Below are 14,625 nucleotides of genomic sequence, written 5' to 3'. Positions count from 1 at the left end.
TGGAGCGTAGCGCGTTCACGACGACTCTGAGGCATGTGACTGCGCGCCCTCGAGAACCGTCAGGCAGATGCGGAGAAAGCGAGAGATGAAATGACGAAGCATCATTGGAACTTAATGTAACTTTAGCAGCCGAACACGGGAACTTTGCCTGACGTACTCCGTTGCAGATTTAGGATTATTTAGGATTTTCAGCGCGTTAATTGACGCGAATAAACACGCGTGCATTTTTAAAGGATTCGACCATGGATGCGGTCGCACCTGGGAAAAAGAGGTAAACGCGTCTTTTTTTTTGTGCTTATATTTTAAAAAGCGGTGACATTACTTGAACAGTTCCCAACGTTTGGATATTAGCTCGTTTCGTCAAACAAATGTTTTTTTGTTGTTTTTGCCCTTTGCTGTCGTCTCGTCGTTGCTCGCGACCTATCAGCTCGCAATAACTTCAGCCAGCCTGATAATTCATGACACTATGATTTGAGAATAATAACGCAACATGCTGTTTCATGTTGTATATGAACACTCTAAATACAACCTAAAATATATATCATAATCTGTTTTTGTAAACGAAACATTGCGAAATAGAAAACTGACAACCTGTTGAAACTATAATGGTCCAAAGAGAGTTATCAATGTGTAAACAAGTGTAAATGCTAAAACGAAATGGGCTCTTTCTCATTAGCTTTACAATTTGCTCCGTACCGATCTCTAGTCACGAGATTTTATTGCGCATGCGCGATGCTTAGGATTTCTGATTAACCCAGCTAACCATGGCAGGGGGTTGATTGATGTCTCGGGATCCTCGTAAATTAGTGTCGTAAAGAGAAACTATAAAAACAATTCTATCTATTCAAGAGCCTTGGGTATTAAAGATGATCTATTAAAAAAGATTAAAAAAAACATTGATTTCTTGTACATTTACATTTATTCATTTGGCAGACGCTTTTATCCAAAGCGACTTACAAGTAGAAGAGCATATAGCATTTTGTCAACAATGAAATGAAATAATATATTAAATAATTAAAAAAATATTCATAATTATTATATTGTTTAATATCAAGTAAATGATCAATTCCAAAAATCTGTACATTTGTTATTCAACATGTACTATTTTGTAAAGCGTCAAAATGTGGAAACACTGCTGTCCTCTCTTGTCAGTGGTGTTTTGCACTGGATCAGTTAACACCTCTCCTATTGGCTCTATGGTAAAGGTCCCCTGTGTGCTATCAGATTGTGGCCTGTCTATACTGCCATTCTTGGGGGTGTAAAATGAAGCTGAGAAAGGTTAGAATGTTTCTGCTCTTATCAAACCAGACATTTGTCCTTGTATAAATGGAATTCTTAAACCGAGAGGACTTTATTTTCATATAGCTGAAGAAGGATATTGACCTTTTGTTAATTAAAGCCTCCTGTCATGGGACCCAATTAGGACCCCTCAAACAGGTGATTTTTTGGCATAGAAACCATTAACAAATGGTTGCTGCAGGGCATTGTTAGCTGTTTATTGGACACATTTACATTTAGTCATTTAGCAGACGCTTTTATCCACAGCGTCTTACACAACTTTCGGGGAGCAAAAAGCGATATGTCATAAAAGAGCAATAATACATTAGGTGCTAAAACAAAGTTGCTAGTTTCAACAAAAGCTAGACCACTACCTGTTGAGAGAAGAGGGTAAGTGTACATTTTTTCATTTTTTTTCATTTTCATTGGTCTCACAGAAGAGGTTAGTTTTAAGTAGTTTTTTGAAGGTTGTGAGAGATGTGGTTGACCGGACTGCCTTAGGACGAATAATATGGCAGACACTTGGCCAATGTGTTAGAAATGCGATATTATTACAAGGCGCTGAGAAGTTCCTGAAGCGGTGTGAACGCTTTAAAGGCTGCAATAATTGCATTAACCTATATTCCATTGAAAAGCCGGTGTGATCTAATATCACGTCCTGGTAAACACACACACACAGAGCAGGCCTCTCTTGATGATGTAAAGTGGTTCAGAGAGAGAGAATATCAAAACATCATGTTACGCAGGTGCATTAGATCCATTTTAAACCCACTGGTACTGTTCATACTAATGGTCGTGCTTGTAAAGGCATTGGAGACGCATTAGAGATTTCTTTCCTGTTGCTCCTGCAAGGGAGTCCTTGTTGAAATATTTAGACCATAGTAAGTGTCTTATGTGTGTGTTATGAATAATTAATCATATATTCCCCTGCTGGGAGCTGTTCATGGTCAAAAGGGGGAAACGGAGCAGGTGACAGAGAGCTTATTGGCTTATTATTATTATTATTATCACTACATGCTGAGGTACAGCTTGTCTCACAGAGGGGGTTGTGGTCATGCTAAAGGCTCCGTCTGTGTTCTCTACACTGGCCCAGCACATCTGAGATGTAAATGTGTGTCTTAGGAACGGTTTTAGTTCAAAACAGCTCTTTAGCCAGACTTAAACCTTGGAATTGTTGTTGCCCTTGGGAGCTCTGTGTTGTTGATGACGCTGCATGATGACATTAATGAGTATTATCACAAAACAGCATTTGAAATTACTAGGGGAGACCCCGACTAGTTGAAGATTCAATGCTTCGATAGGAGGAGCCAGGCGTTATGGTGTTATGCAATGGGGATCATGGCTTTTTGGTTATTGGTTATTATTTGGTTATAATCTAAATATTATTTATGATGTAAGAAAAGGGACATTTTTCTGGATGGGTACTATGCTGTCAGAAGCACCATGTTCCGCATGCACCCACAGATGACTCACAAATGAATTTGAACACCGTTTCCAAACATCTGTCACTTACTGAATGTTTGGGCATATAAATATGAATTAACACTTTGTCTGTGAATGCACGTGGTTTGTTACTTAGACTTAACTTTACACTGCATGATACAAAAAAAAATGAAGTTTCACAGACAAGGCTTAACTGGTCTGAAATTTTGCAGCATCTAGTGTTACGGTTGTTAACACAACCAGCGGTTCTCTCCACCCCTACCTTTCGTAGCACTACGGAGGCTGACATAGAACTAAGTTGTTGTCACGTTTTCGCTTCTTTGCCGAAGGCTTTTTCACAAAAGATGATCACGGTATTCACGAAACTTGCCTTGTACAGTTTGTCTGTTTAGAGCTACTGTAGAAACAACCTGGCGAATTAAATGCAAGAGGACCAGTGGTTTATGAAGATAGATATAGCTCATTCTAAGGTAATAAACACATAATGTTTCAATATGTAAGGTCTTTATACACCTCTGAAGACATAGTTACATGTATATTGCATTAGTAAATTAGTAAATTTACGTCCCTTTAATAAATATCCCATAAAAATATCTGGTGTGCATGTTGAGACAAAACAATGGCCCTGACATATTTCACGTTTATTTTCAGTTTAGGGGTGATTCTCACGAAACCACTGAACCACCGTGGCAGTAAAGATTTTAATCATAAAAACATACAATTGGGTAACACAAAAAAAGTATCATGAAAAAGATAATTCTTGGACAAAACATGATTTTGACATGGGTATGTATTTTATTGTTTTTCTGCTCAAATTCTCATAACTGAAACATGTCCGGGTTTGTCTTGAGTGCGTTATGTTGTAATTTATACAGAGTAAAATAAAAATATTGTTAAAAACAATTACATGTTCTACTAGATGTTCTCAAATGACAAAAAATGATTGACAGAATATGAATGTATAATCAAAATGAAGATATAGTGTTAGTGTTTAAACACACACAAATATATTAACATTAAGTTTGATTTGATTTGAAGAAACCCGTCTACTAGTATCTTTTAAAAAGCTTATTTCCTCACACTCACACTTTGCTAACAAGTTAACAAATTACTTTATATTTTTCTTCATATTATCATCACGCTGTGTACACAACTTTTCCCATTCTCATTACCTACACAGATCATTTTCCACATTTTAAGAAATTTTACATGTATAATATTCGAATAGAATTTAATTAATTTCTTATTATGTATGATTAATAAAAACTTGCTTAGGCATCATGACTTCGCTTGTTTTTAGCAAAACATGCTATGAGATTGACACATTGTTTTAAATGGTTACGGTAATTCGAATTTTTAAGGCCTTTTTTGAAAATGACTTTTTTATTGTTTTGAAACTGTCAGACAGTAAACGTTTTGTAATGAATGCCTTTAATCAAGTCATACCTTGTTTTAAATGAAGATGGGGTCTATGAATTAAAATTTGTCTTCATTTTGATGAATATGTCAGATGGATGTGGCAGGAAGCATGTGTATGTATGGGAGTTCTGATGATATATAACAATGTCCTTTACTTCCATTACTAGGAGCACTGTTGTATTGAGTGTCAAGAAGTATTCAGATCAAGTTCAGACAGGTAGGGTTTTGGCGGCTGGTGATTTGTGTAGCACTTTGCTATTAGTGTGATTGGCTGGCCTGGATCCAAACACTCCAAATGCACATATCAGTAAATTGTGGAGACCTCTCAATGCACCTCCTAAGTGTTCAGGTGTGTGCGGCAGTTTTGTCTGTATAGCGTTTTATCCTCTCTAGCGTTACCATATCATATCTAATGAGGGAGACAGAAAAATCACAGGCGCACATGCATACAGAACAGGTTATTTTCTAAAACCAAATCTGCTGCATCACGTATAGAGCCTGACTAATCCAACCAAGAAAGATAATTAGATGTAACGCATTACCAGCAAGTGGGTTGTTCACAAATATACCGTGTCCTTTGGTGTGACATTTTAAATTTGTATATTATAGTATTATTGTATATTATAGTATACATTTGTTATATTATATTTATAATATAAGTAATTTTTTCCCCAAAAATTATTTGCTGTCGCACCATAGGACAGTGGTTCTCGGCAGGGGGGGCTGTGGGCCAATGGGGACCCCAGCTGAATTCGAAAGGGGCCTCAGTATGACAAATGAGACAAAATGAGTATTGAAATACATTTTCAAAATACTAAAAAACGAAATATTTATTATTATTTGTCCATATTTAATAAGTACTTTTCCAGTTAATGTCAGGCTCTGAAAATATTTTATTGGGCAGACATTTTGGGTTTTGTGAGTTGAGAGGGGAGCCTTTGAATATTGTTGAATACAGTGGTAGGTTGAGAACCCCTGCAATAGGACACAATTACACATTTATTTGTCAACTACCCCCAAGTACAGTCATACCTGCACATATGTATTTACATTATTCAATACAGAAAATATATTAACTTAACTATTAAAGTGATACTTCATGCATTATGCAATGTACAGTAAATGCAGGTTAACCTTAATTCACATCATGCATGCTGAGGCAGAGTGAGAGGGAATATAAATCAACAAGAGTTCATTCAATTCTGTTGACGTCTCTGGCAGAGCTTTACTTAGTCGTGTCTACGGATGTTTTATGAGTACATGGTTTTCCATCTTTGCCCGTGGACAGATCACAGCAAACATAATGATGTCAGGAACTGTACAGTGGGATCTTTGTGTGTGAAAGTGGCTTTACCTTGTGTGTCTCCAGTGACTCTGTGTTAATAAGATGACTGTCAGGATGAGCTTAGTGATTCAGCTGGAGCCAAAATGCTCTCTATGACCCCAGACAACAGACCATTATACAACCCCACACAATACAGCTCCAAAAAACACTAAATTATACACCCCTATACATCACACTTTATCGTGGGCTGATCTGTGATCAGCGTTACTGAGTGCAATATTACACCCCATCTGCTCATATAGGCAAACACGCTGCTATGAAATGAACCAGTGCTGGTGGGAAAAAGGTGATAATTAAAACTCCATTCATCTGTCATTATGTTTGATTCATAACAGTCTGTCTGTGTTACTTTCATCACTGTTACATAACTTCTCATATGGCACTGATTTTCTGTGTTGTTTAAAAAATATAACATTTTTGGCCTAAGTGAAACTGTCAAACCGTCTAAACTCAACAGAATGTTAATTCAAACAGATGTGTGGAGATGAAGTATGGACTTTCTAATGTTCAGATTATGTCACAGATGAAATTCCTAACTATTCTTTTGTCTTAAAATTAATGTTTGCATTCATGCACCTGTGTGTGTAACACACAAAACCTGTGTTTGAATACACAAAATTCATAGAACAGTGGGCAGAAAATAAGCAGATGACCTACTGTGTCCGCTGAGATTCTGAAGGACACATCCATTTGATACGTTAGTATCCCATGAGGCCACAGGATTGGCACGCAGGAATTCACAGAATGGAAAATGGGGGATGTAGCGTGTCTGGAATGTATTCACACAACTAACCTGAATACTGATCAGGATGTGCTGCATTATTGGTCAAACGTGTTGCATACAGTATATAGTGTTTCAGAAATTTCAGATGCAGCACACGGGTGTGTGTTTTTTAAGCCATTGACAGCATAGGCCTCTGATGTGTGTGTTGGTCGCAGGGTGAGTTCAGAGCGAAGAAAAGAGAAATCTCGGGATGCGGCACGTTGTCGGAGAGGAAAGGAGTCTGAGGTGTTTTACGAGCTGGCCAAAGAACTGCCCCTCCCCCATAGTGTGACCTCCAACCTGGACAAAGCTTCAGTCATGAGACTCGCGCTCAGTTACCTGCGCCTGCGTAAACTACTGGGCACAGGTAGGCAAATCTAGCACAAATAGCCGACGTGTGAAGAGAAATTATGAATTAATGCATTTGCGAAATGTACAGTGTATTTGAGCTGTGTGTGTAAGTTTCATTCAGAGCTGTATGTGGTTTTTTGCAGTCATTTCTCTGTTTCTCTCTGTAGGTGTATTAGGTGTTGAAACTGAATTGGACTCTCAATGGAACAGTTCGGTTCTAAAAGCTCTGGATGGGTTTCTCATGGTTCTGTCTGTTGATGGTGACATGGTCTACATGTCAGAGAATGTGACCAAGTGTCTTGGCCTTCCTCAGGTGAGGCAAGCTTACAAAAACTTGAATGAATAATGCAAAAGAGTCAAAAATAAATGGAATGCTTAAAGATGCTAAACATGCTCAAATATCCAAATAATTATATTTATGAACATGAAGAATATGTAATTATTACATCATAATGCTCTGTATGACATCACAATGGCAATCCAATATGACATCAAAACGGTCATCTTTTGGACATCATAACTTCTCTCCATGACATAAAAATGGCATCCATTATGTCATCTTAAAGAGCATTGTGATGTGATTATTTTTATGAATCATAATGTTTATTGTGACATCACAATGGCGTTCTTTATTACATACTTACGATTGCAATTTACAGTGTAGTGAAATATATAAAATAATCGTCAAGTTTACTCAAGCATCCAGTAAGAAACAAACTTGTTATACACTGGGTATCAATAAAGTCTATGCATTGGGTATTTATTTTCAGATTCAGTGTTCCTGAATGTTTAGCTGCTGTATATAAACAATAACATGAATTTTGTGAGTGTTGAAATGAAACCACTTGTTTCTCGTGTAGGTTGACCTAACTGGACACAGTGTGTTTGAGTTTACTCATCCATGTGATCATGAGGAGCTCAGAGAAATGCTAGCTCACAGGATAGGTAATGTCTCTCTCTTTCTCTCTCAATCACTCGCTCACACAAAACACACTAATCACTCTCTCTTTTCAGGTTTATCTAAGAAAGGGAAAGAGCATCAAACAGATCGAAATTTTCTACTGAGGATGAAATGTACACTGACTAACAGAGGGCATACCGTCAATGTCAAATCTGCCTCCTGGAAGGTACCACCCCTCATTCATGCAGTCACTGTGTCAAAAAAGACACCCAGAGCATATCACTCTAATACCAACTATTGTGAATCTGGATCAATATTTATCCCCTTTAGCCTCTCTTCTCTCTAGGTTCTGTGCTGCTCGGGCCTCGTGCACATAGCTGACACACTCGACCCTGTGTGTGAGGAAATAAGTCTGTGTTCGACGTACCTGGTGGTGATCTGTGAGGCTATTCCTCACCCAGGCAACATTGAGGCACCACTGGATTCTAGAACGTTCCTCAGCCGTCACACTTTGGATATGCGCTTCACCTACTGCGATGATAGGTAAAGGGCCTGCACGATTTCACCTGCTAAGCACAGATTCAATGATATTGTGCTGGCTGCTGCATAATTTGACTCTTAATACTTAATCTACACCAAGGCGTATAATGCCTGAGGCCACTGCAGTTGTGAAATTGTAAGAATGTTTATGTAGCAGTGCAAAGGACATTGGTTTGTTTTGGCAGGACATTTTTGAGGACATTCATGCAACCTTTATACAGATCCAAAATATCTAAATCACTGGGACAAAACGGTAAACTGAGTCCAGGTCTAGTTTAATGCCTTGGGTTATTTCGCCATCTAGGGGTGACATCTGAGGGCTTCAGGGTCACAGATCTGTGTGTTTGTGATTTCAGGATCACAGATTTGTTGGGTTTTGATCCAGGGGATCTGTTGGAGCATTCTGTGTACGAATACTATCACGCCCTGGATTCCGATCACATGACCAAAACGCACCATAACCGTAAGATTGTATAAACACCCACACAGACGCATCTGGCTCCTCTTAAAGGATTTTAAATACAAAATGTAAATAAAGGTATGCATTATTTAATAGTTTATGTCTCTTTGCAGTGTTTGTGAAGGGACAGGTATGTACTGGGCAATACCGTCTGTTGGCTAAAGCGGGAGGCTTCGCCTGGGCAGAAACTCAGGCCACTGTGATTTATAACAATAAAAACAACCAGCCACAGTGTGTGGTCTGTGTCAACTACATCCTCAGGTAAGACCTCATACGGGTGTGTTTATATATTATATAAGCTTTTGTGCCCCAAATAGCTTGTGTTCATCTGTTCATCCTTTCTTATTTTGCAGTGGCATTGAACAGCCCAAAGAAATTCTGTCCCTCCAACAGATCAACACCACAAAAGTAAAACAGGAAGATGAGGAAGTCAATGCAGAAGTGACCCTGGTGGTACAGAAAATGGAGAGTAAAAAGGGAGATGAGGAAAAAAAGTGTTTGGACAATATTGATCTGCAGCCTGCATTTCTACATGAGAACCTGAAGGGGGAGCAAGAGAGACTGACAGCATGCGGTGTGCTCACGCTAGATATCAATAGCACAGGTCTGTACACTACATAAGCACATCCAAACCACCAGATCTTTCAAGCCTGTTACGCACGTGTATACTTATACTTAAATATTGATGTCATTTTGAAAGATTATGTTTCTTTCAGACATTTCACTCTACAATGATGTCATGTTACCCTCATCCAGTGTCCTGCTGCCCCTCTCACCTCTGTCTCCGTCCACTGAGGCACTGTGTTCCACCCTTGATGATTCAGACTCCTCAACAGCCCATCTACAGCCTGACTGTTTCCTTGTCCCACAGTCATCTGATCTCCTCTTTGATTCAGAATTAAGTGACCAGTTCAAACCGGATCAAGTGGAGAGACTCTTTTCCATGGATTTGGATCCCAAGACAACCTTTAATATACAGGTAGAGCAGTGACATTCAAAGAGCAGCCATTGCTATTGATCTGCTTGAGGGGTTCAGAGATTGGCCTAAACACTTGTGACCCTCTCTGTGAAAACCAGGCTAAGGTCTCAAAATCAATTCTGTGGGATAATGTTTATGTCGAAAATATTAAGTCACAAAAAATGACTTGAGCTGGGTTTTCAGAGACTGGGTCACATTTAGTATTAACAAGGTTAAGATGAACATTTGTGCCTATGAAAACCATGCACTCCTCTCATGTTCTGTTTTTCTTTTGGTCTTTTTACATGTAGAATTAAATGTATACTTCATATTGAAGTATTATGTTTGCTGTAGAAATCAGATTTAAAAAATGAGACAATAATACATTTTTGCACATGTACACAGCTTTTAACAATGTTTTGATTAGGTCACACCTCAGACCAAAACATTGTTAACAGAATGGATACCAGTCATATTTCTGAAATGTGCACGGTTGCTTAACATTATTTTAATTTACATTAAAATAATTACATTATTGGGTTAATGTTTCAGTAAGATCTTTCTAATGTGTTTATATTAGGGTCAAGAAACTTGGCCATCAGTTTCTATGTTTATCATTGGGAACCCCAAACATAAGAAAAAATCATGACGGTTTAGTTTGTTAACTAATTGTGTGCTGTGCTTACGTACGTTTTTTTTGTCAAAGCAATGACCTGATGATACATTAGAACTAATGATGATTTTACAGCCAGTGGGTTTGGATCTGGACATGTTGGCACCATACATTCCCATGGATGATGACTTCCAGCTGCGGACTCCAAAGTCACTGTGTTCCAGCCAAAGTTTAGGGTTCGAACTGCCCACCTCCAGCAGCACACAAACTGGCCCTTCTGTTCCAGAAGCCCATGCAGAGCCAGTGTGCTCAGACACATCTCAGCAGAACACTGAAACCACCAAGCAGGACAGCAGCAGGCGAGGGACTCGATCTGTGCTGCCAATCAATCCTTCTACAATTAAAAGGCTGTTGAAGAAAAATAATTTGTCTTTTCCCTTCCCTGTTCTCTCTTCCTTCCCATCGCTTTCTCTATCTCCCTAGAGTGATTATTCAAGACAGTGATATTTCTTCTAAATGTCAAACCAGCCCAAAGCTCAAGAGGAATCTTGAGGCAATAACTCTCTCTGAAGCAATAAGACTGGTATGTATTGCGTAGGTTTGTGTTTTAGTCCTTTTTTCCCGTTTTTGGAATCAAGATATTCTGACAGTACAGATAAGAAGGTCTGTACAGTTAGAAGAGTTTATGAGTGCTGTGTGTGTGTGTTTTCTCTCAGGGGTCTGTGATGCAGGTTATGGCTGAAATACCTGAGAAAAAGATTAAACTATCAGACGTTCCACCATCAGAAGGACTCCATCACACCACAATACTGCTGCTGCCATCTGGTGTGTCACCATGGATACCACACTTCAACTTCGGCTTTTTGTCACTGTGAAGAATCCTTGTGAATGTTGTCAAAGCAGGGTTTGTTGCTACACAGAGTAATTGCTTTTTTCCTCAGATGTTACTTGTAGGATAATGAGCAGATCATCAGAGGGTAGGGCCATATCTATGCCCCTCCCACAGTGTACCTGTTATGACTGTGAGGTTAATGTACCTGTGACGGCAACACCTGCTTACAGGGGGAGGAGCTATTGTGTGCCTTTGACCTAGTTATATAAATAGCCATACTTCTATACATGATATATTTTAAAGCAAGTTTATGTTTCTCATAGACCAAGTGCTTTCCTATGATGCGGGGGAAATCAGTGGCATTGAGGATTGTATCCGTTATCAAGACAGTGATGAGCAATCTAATGCACTGGGATGATTTTGCTGCTGGGTAGATCAAAAAACATGCTGGACTTCAATAAGAGACATATTGATGCATATTAATAATTGAGGAATAAGGAAACATTTCTAAAGCAAATATGAGCTGTGCTCTTATAGGTTAGAGCTAAACACACAAAGAGAATGTATTTTATGCTGTATAAGGTATGTTGTGTTGTCACACATCTTTGCGCACAAATGACATGGATTACCAGCAGCTTCTTCAGAAAATGTTATTTTATTAGCGCTGCTGTTTGGATAATTCATTTCAGGAATGTCTAAATGTGTCTTGTTTCTTTGTCCAGAGCTCTATGTGTCCCTTATAAAACACATGTATTTGTGTGTAAGTGTTGTGCGTTGTCTAAAGTGGCATTTAGTCAAATTTGTTGTATTAAATATACAGAGTTTTAAAAATGTGTGTGACAGTAATCTGCATTTAAATAGAGTAATTTATAGTACACAATCATATGACAACTACCTTGATGTTGAAACTATTACTCATTATTATTATTGTTACAAGAGGATCTATGAAGTTAAATCTATAAAAATATCTAGGGCATTATATGTAAAATGTTATTTTTCCTTATACTATCGGTTTTCTGTGTTTATAGTGCTTCAGAGAAACAAGATATAGTGCAGCCTGTTAGTGTATGAGCTTTGTTACTTTTCTCGATTTCTCACTTTTTTTCAGTGCAGTGTCACATTGTCTTCAGGAATTTGTCATGTCTGTGGAAAATAAACGGAAATTCTAAATTAAAGTGCAAATTGGGTCTTTCCTACTTGTAAGAAAGTTTCTTACTTGTGTGTTACATCTGTAAAATTGTGTAGCATTTTGGTAGTGCTGTAGTACTCTATCACCGTTTCAACAGTTTTAAAGCAAACCTGTACACTTGAGAGTGTCTGTCTCGCGCACAAACGCGTCCGCACAACTTCTATTGCATACCCAATTGCAGATGAGCGCGGATAGACGGGTTCGTCACTTGTGAAGTACGTCATCGAGTGGACTCGGGAGATTCAACATTTTTCACGCATGCTTTTACTTCATTCAGGTAAGACACTGAGCTTTATATTGATTCACTCCGATTTTCTATGAAGCAAACAGCCATTAAAACATTGAAAATTTGTAAATGCTTTAATATCTTCATTTAAATTAGCAATAGCCCCCTAATGTGCAAATCATATATGTGTTGTATTTCATTATATACACGAATGTTTGTAAATAATTATTTTTGTTAATTGTAAAAAAAAACATGTTTCACGCATGCGCTGTTGTACACGTTTCTCCGAGACATTGCGTAGATCGCCGTGTTCGCCGCTTATCACCGGGCGGGCGTTTCTCTCGTAGATTCTGAGGATTGTCGTCACAGGCACTGTATTTATACTGTCTAGATTCGTCAGTATTGCATACTGTGCATGTCTTGCGACAATTGGCCAGTTTTTTTACTGGCGTTATCCTATAGGACTTCAGGAAAAGTGAAAAAGAGGAGGAGTTTCATATGCGGTCTCCGCAATATCTCCTTCCCGCTTCTCAGTTAACCGAGGTTACGAAAGTAACCAGAGACGATATTTCGAAGAATTTAGAGTCACAAAGGGTTCTGGTGCACACTATTATACATTTTTCCTACTATGGTGGTCAAAGATGTCACAGAATTGAAAATTGCTAACATGTGTTCATGGAAATAACATGAGGGTAAGCAAATGATGACAGAAACCTCATTTTTGGGTGAAATGTCACTTTATTGTTTAGACTTTTGCCTTTATTTGATTTGTTTGCTGTGGTTCTGTGTTCAATTGTTCATTTAAAGTTTTATCAAAAATGTTAAATATTAGGAATTGTGTGTTTTTTGTAACAAAAAACGACAAAAAATAAGTATTTTATAAAACATTATAAAAAATGCTTGAAAATGCACAAAGCATTCACAATTACTAAAATGGGCTAAAATAGAAGGTTATACTAAAAAAGAGCAAAAAGAGCCTTGCCATCACTCTGCTGCTAGCCTGCTACGACTCCTGACCCTGCCCCGGGTCTTATGGCAAGCTGTTAGCTGCCTCAGTTGTACCTGTAGTAGCAGTAACCATAGTGATCTAATGCCATCGTCTATTTTTTTACAAAACCAAACAATTTAAGTATCCTATATGCCTGTTGACTATTAGGTGAGTGGAAAGAGGCATATAGCGAATTAATACAGTTCATTTTAGTGCAAATCATTAGCCCATATTACGCAAAAATGACAACTTGAGCACTAGTTAATGTCCAAATTATGCTAATTAACTAACTGAGAATAAATCATTTGCTGACAGCTCGGTCCCCCCAGTTAAGAAATCCCATCTGCGCCCCTGCGACTGTGGACCCTCCTGATAACGAAAATAACATCATACAGACGGCACGAGGATTGGGAATACCAGACTATACTCACCCCTAGTACTCACCTTCGAGTTGTTCCAAACTACCATAGTACGAAAAATTACTTTATAGATATTTTTTGGAAGAATGTAGTACAGCAAACTGGGGCACTTTTGACTACCATTGAGAATTTCCCTTTTTGGGTGAACCATCGCTTCAATCTTACTCCCTAAAGTCTTGCATCTTATGTTTAGTCTTACACTTAATTTAACATTTAAATTGATCTAATTCTCTATATATAACTTCAATATTTTGATGATAAATATAGTAACGTTCATCTACAGACAGAGTCAAAACTCATGTTCATACTGTATAAGTGTGTGTGTTCATCAGCCACACCACAGAACAAGCCCTGTATTCAATTACTGGTGGCTTTGCCAAAACAGTTACTTCATCGCTGAGGACCCTGAGCTCTTTATGTGCCGTGTGAGACACACACACACACACACACACGCACACACAATCACAGAAAACCTCAGGAGGTCCTCTTCTCATTTCTGTGGGAAAATACTTACTCATGGCAAATGGCTTTATTCATTGGTAACTTTATACACACTATTTTGTATCTTTGTCATCCATTGAGTGAATGGCCCTCATTGAATTAGTGGGAAAATCCCATGATTCTTGGTTTTGTTGCTATGGTGAGGGCTGTTCTCAGTCTCCATGCACCACTGCACCTCAATCAAACACAGACACGTTTTCTGAAGGCAGACACTTTAGGAACTGGAAGGTTTTGTTTTAACCGTTGAATTGTTTGTTCTCATCATTCAATAGCAAACTTCTGTAGTTTACCTCTGTAATCGGGAGCATCAGTTTGCAGGTGGTTGTTCAGGTGACCCTGCATATGCGCTGGTGATGCTTTTGAAATCTTTTATGTTGTATCAGTTTCAGAGTTGTAATG

General features: G+C 38.4%; 1 protein-coding gene across 2 annotated transcripts; it reads left to right on the top strand.

Annotated features, from left to right (window-relative positions):
* Window positions 1-37: 37 nt before the first annotated feature.
* Window positions 38-12,082, top strand: hif1aa (hypoxia inducible factor 1 subunit alpha a). 2 transcript variants are annotated; one of them, XM_079472537.1, is made up of 14 exons: window positions 38-271; window positions 6,425-6,615; window positions 6,767-6,912; window positions 7,460-7,544; window positions 7,614-7,726; window positions 7,847-8,043; window positions 8,397-8,503; window positions 8,614-8,761; window positions 8,854-9,104; window positions 9,217-9,479; window positions 10,207-10,430; window positions 10,555-10,654; window positions 10,788-10,975; window positions 11,227-12,075. In XM_079472537.1, exons 1-13 carry the CDS (start codon window positions 243-245, stop codon window positions 10,944-10,946), a joined length of 2,013 nt encoding a protein of 670 aa, XP_079328663.1. In that variant the 5' UTR covers window positions 38-242; the 3' UTR covers window positions 10,947-10,975; window positions 11,227-12,075. The 2 variants fall into 2 exon arrangements, with proteins under 2 accessions (XP_079328663.1, XP_079328662.1); XM_079472536.1 differs by having other exon boundaries at window positions 52-271; window positions 10,788-12,082.
* Window positions 12,083-14,625: the final 2,543 nt, after the last annotated feature.

The sequence above is a fragment of the Barbatula barbatula genome, assembly GCF_947034865.1.
Source record: "Barbatula barbatula genome assembly, chromosome: 14".
Lineage (NCBI taxonomy): Eukaryota > Metazoa > Chordata > Actinopteri > Cypriniformes > Nemacheilidae > Barbatula > Barbatula barbatula.
This window is presented reverse-complemented; position numbering and strand designations above follow the sequence as displayed.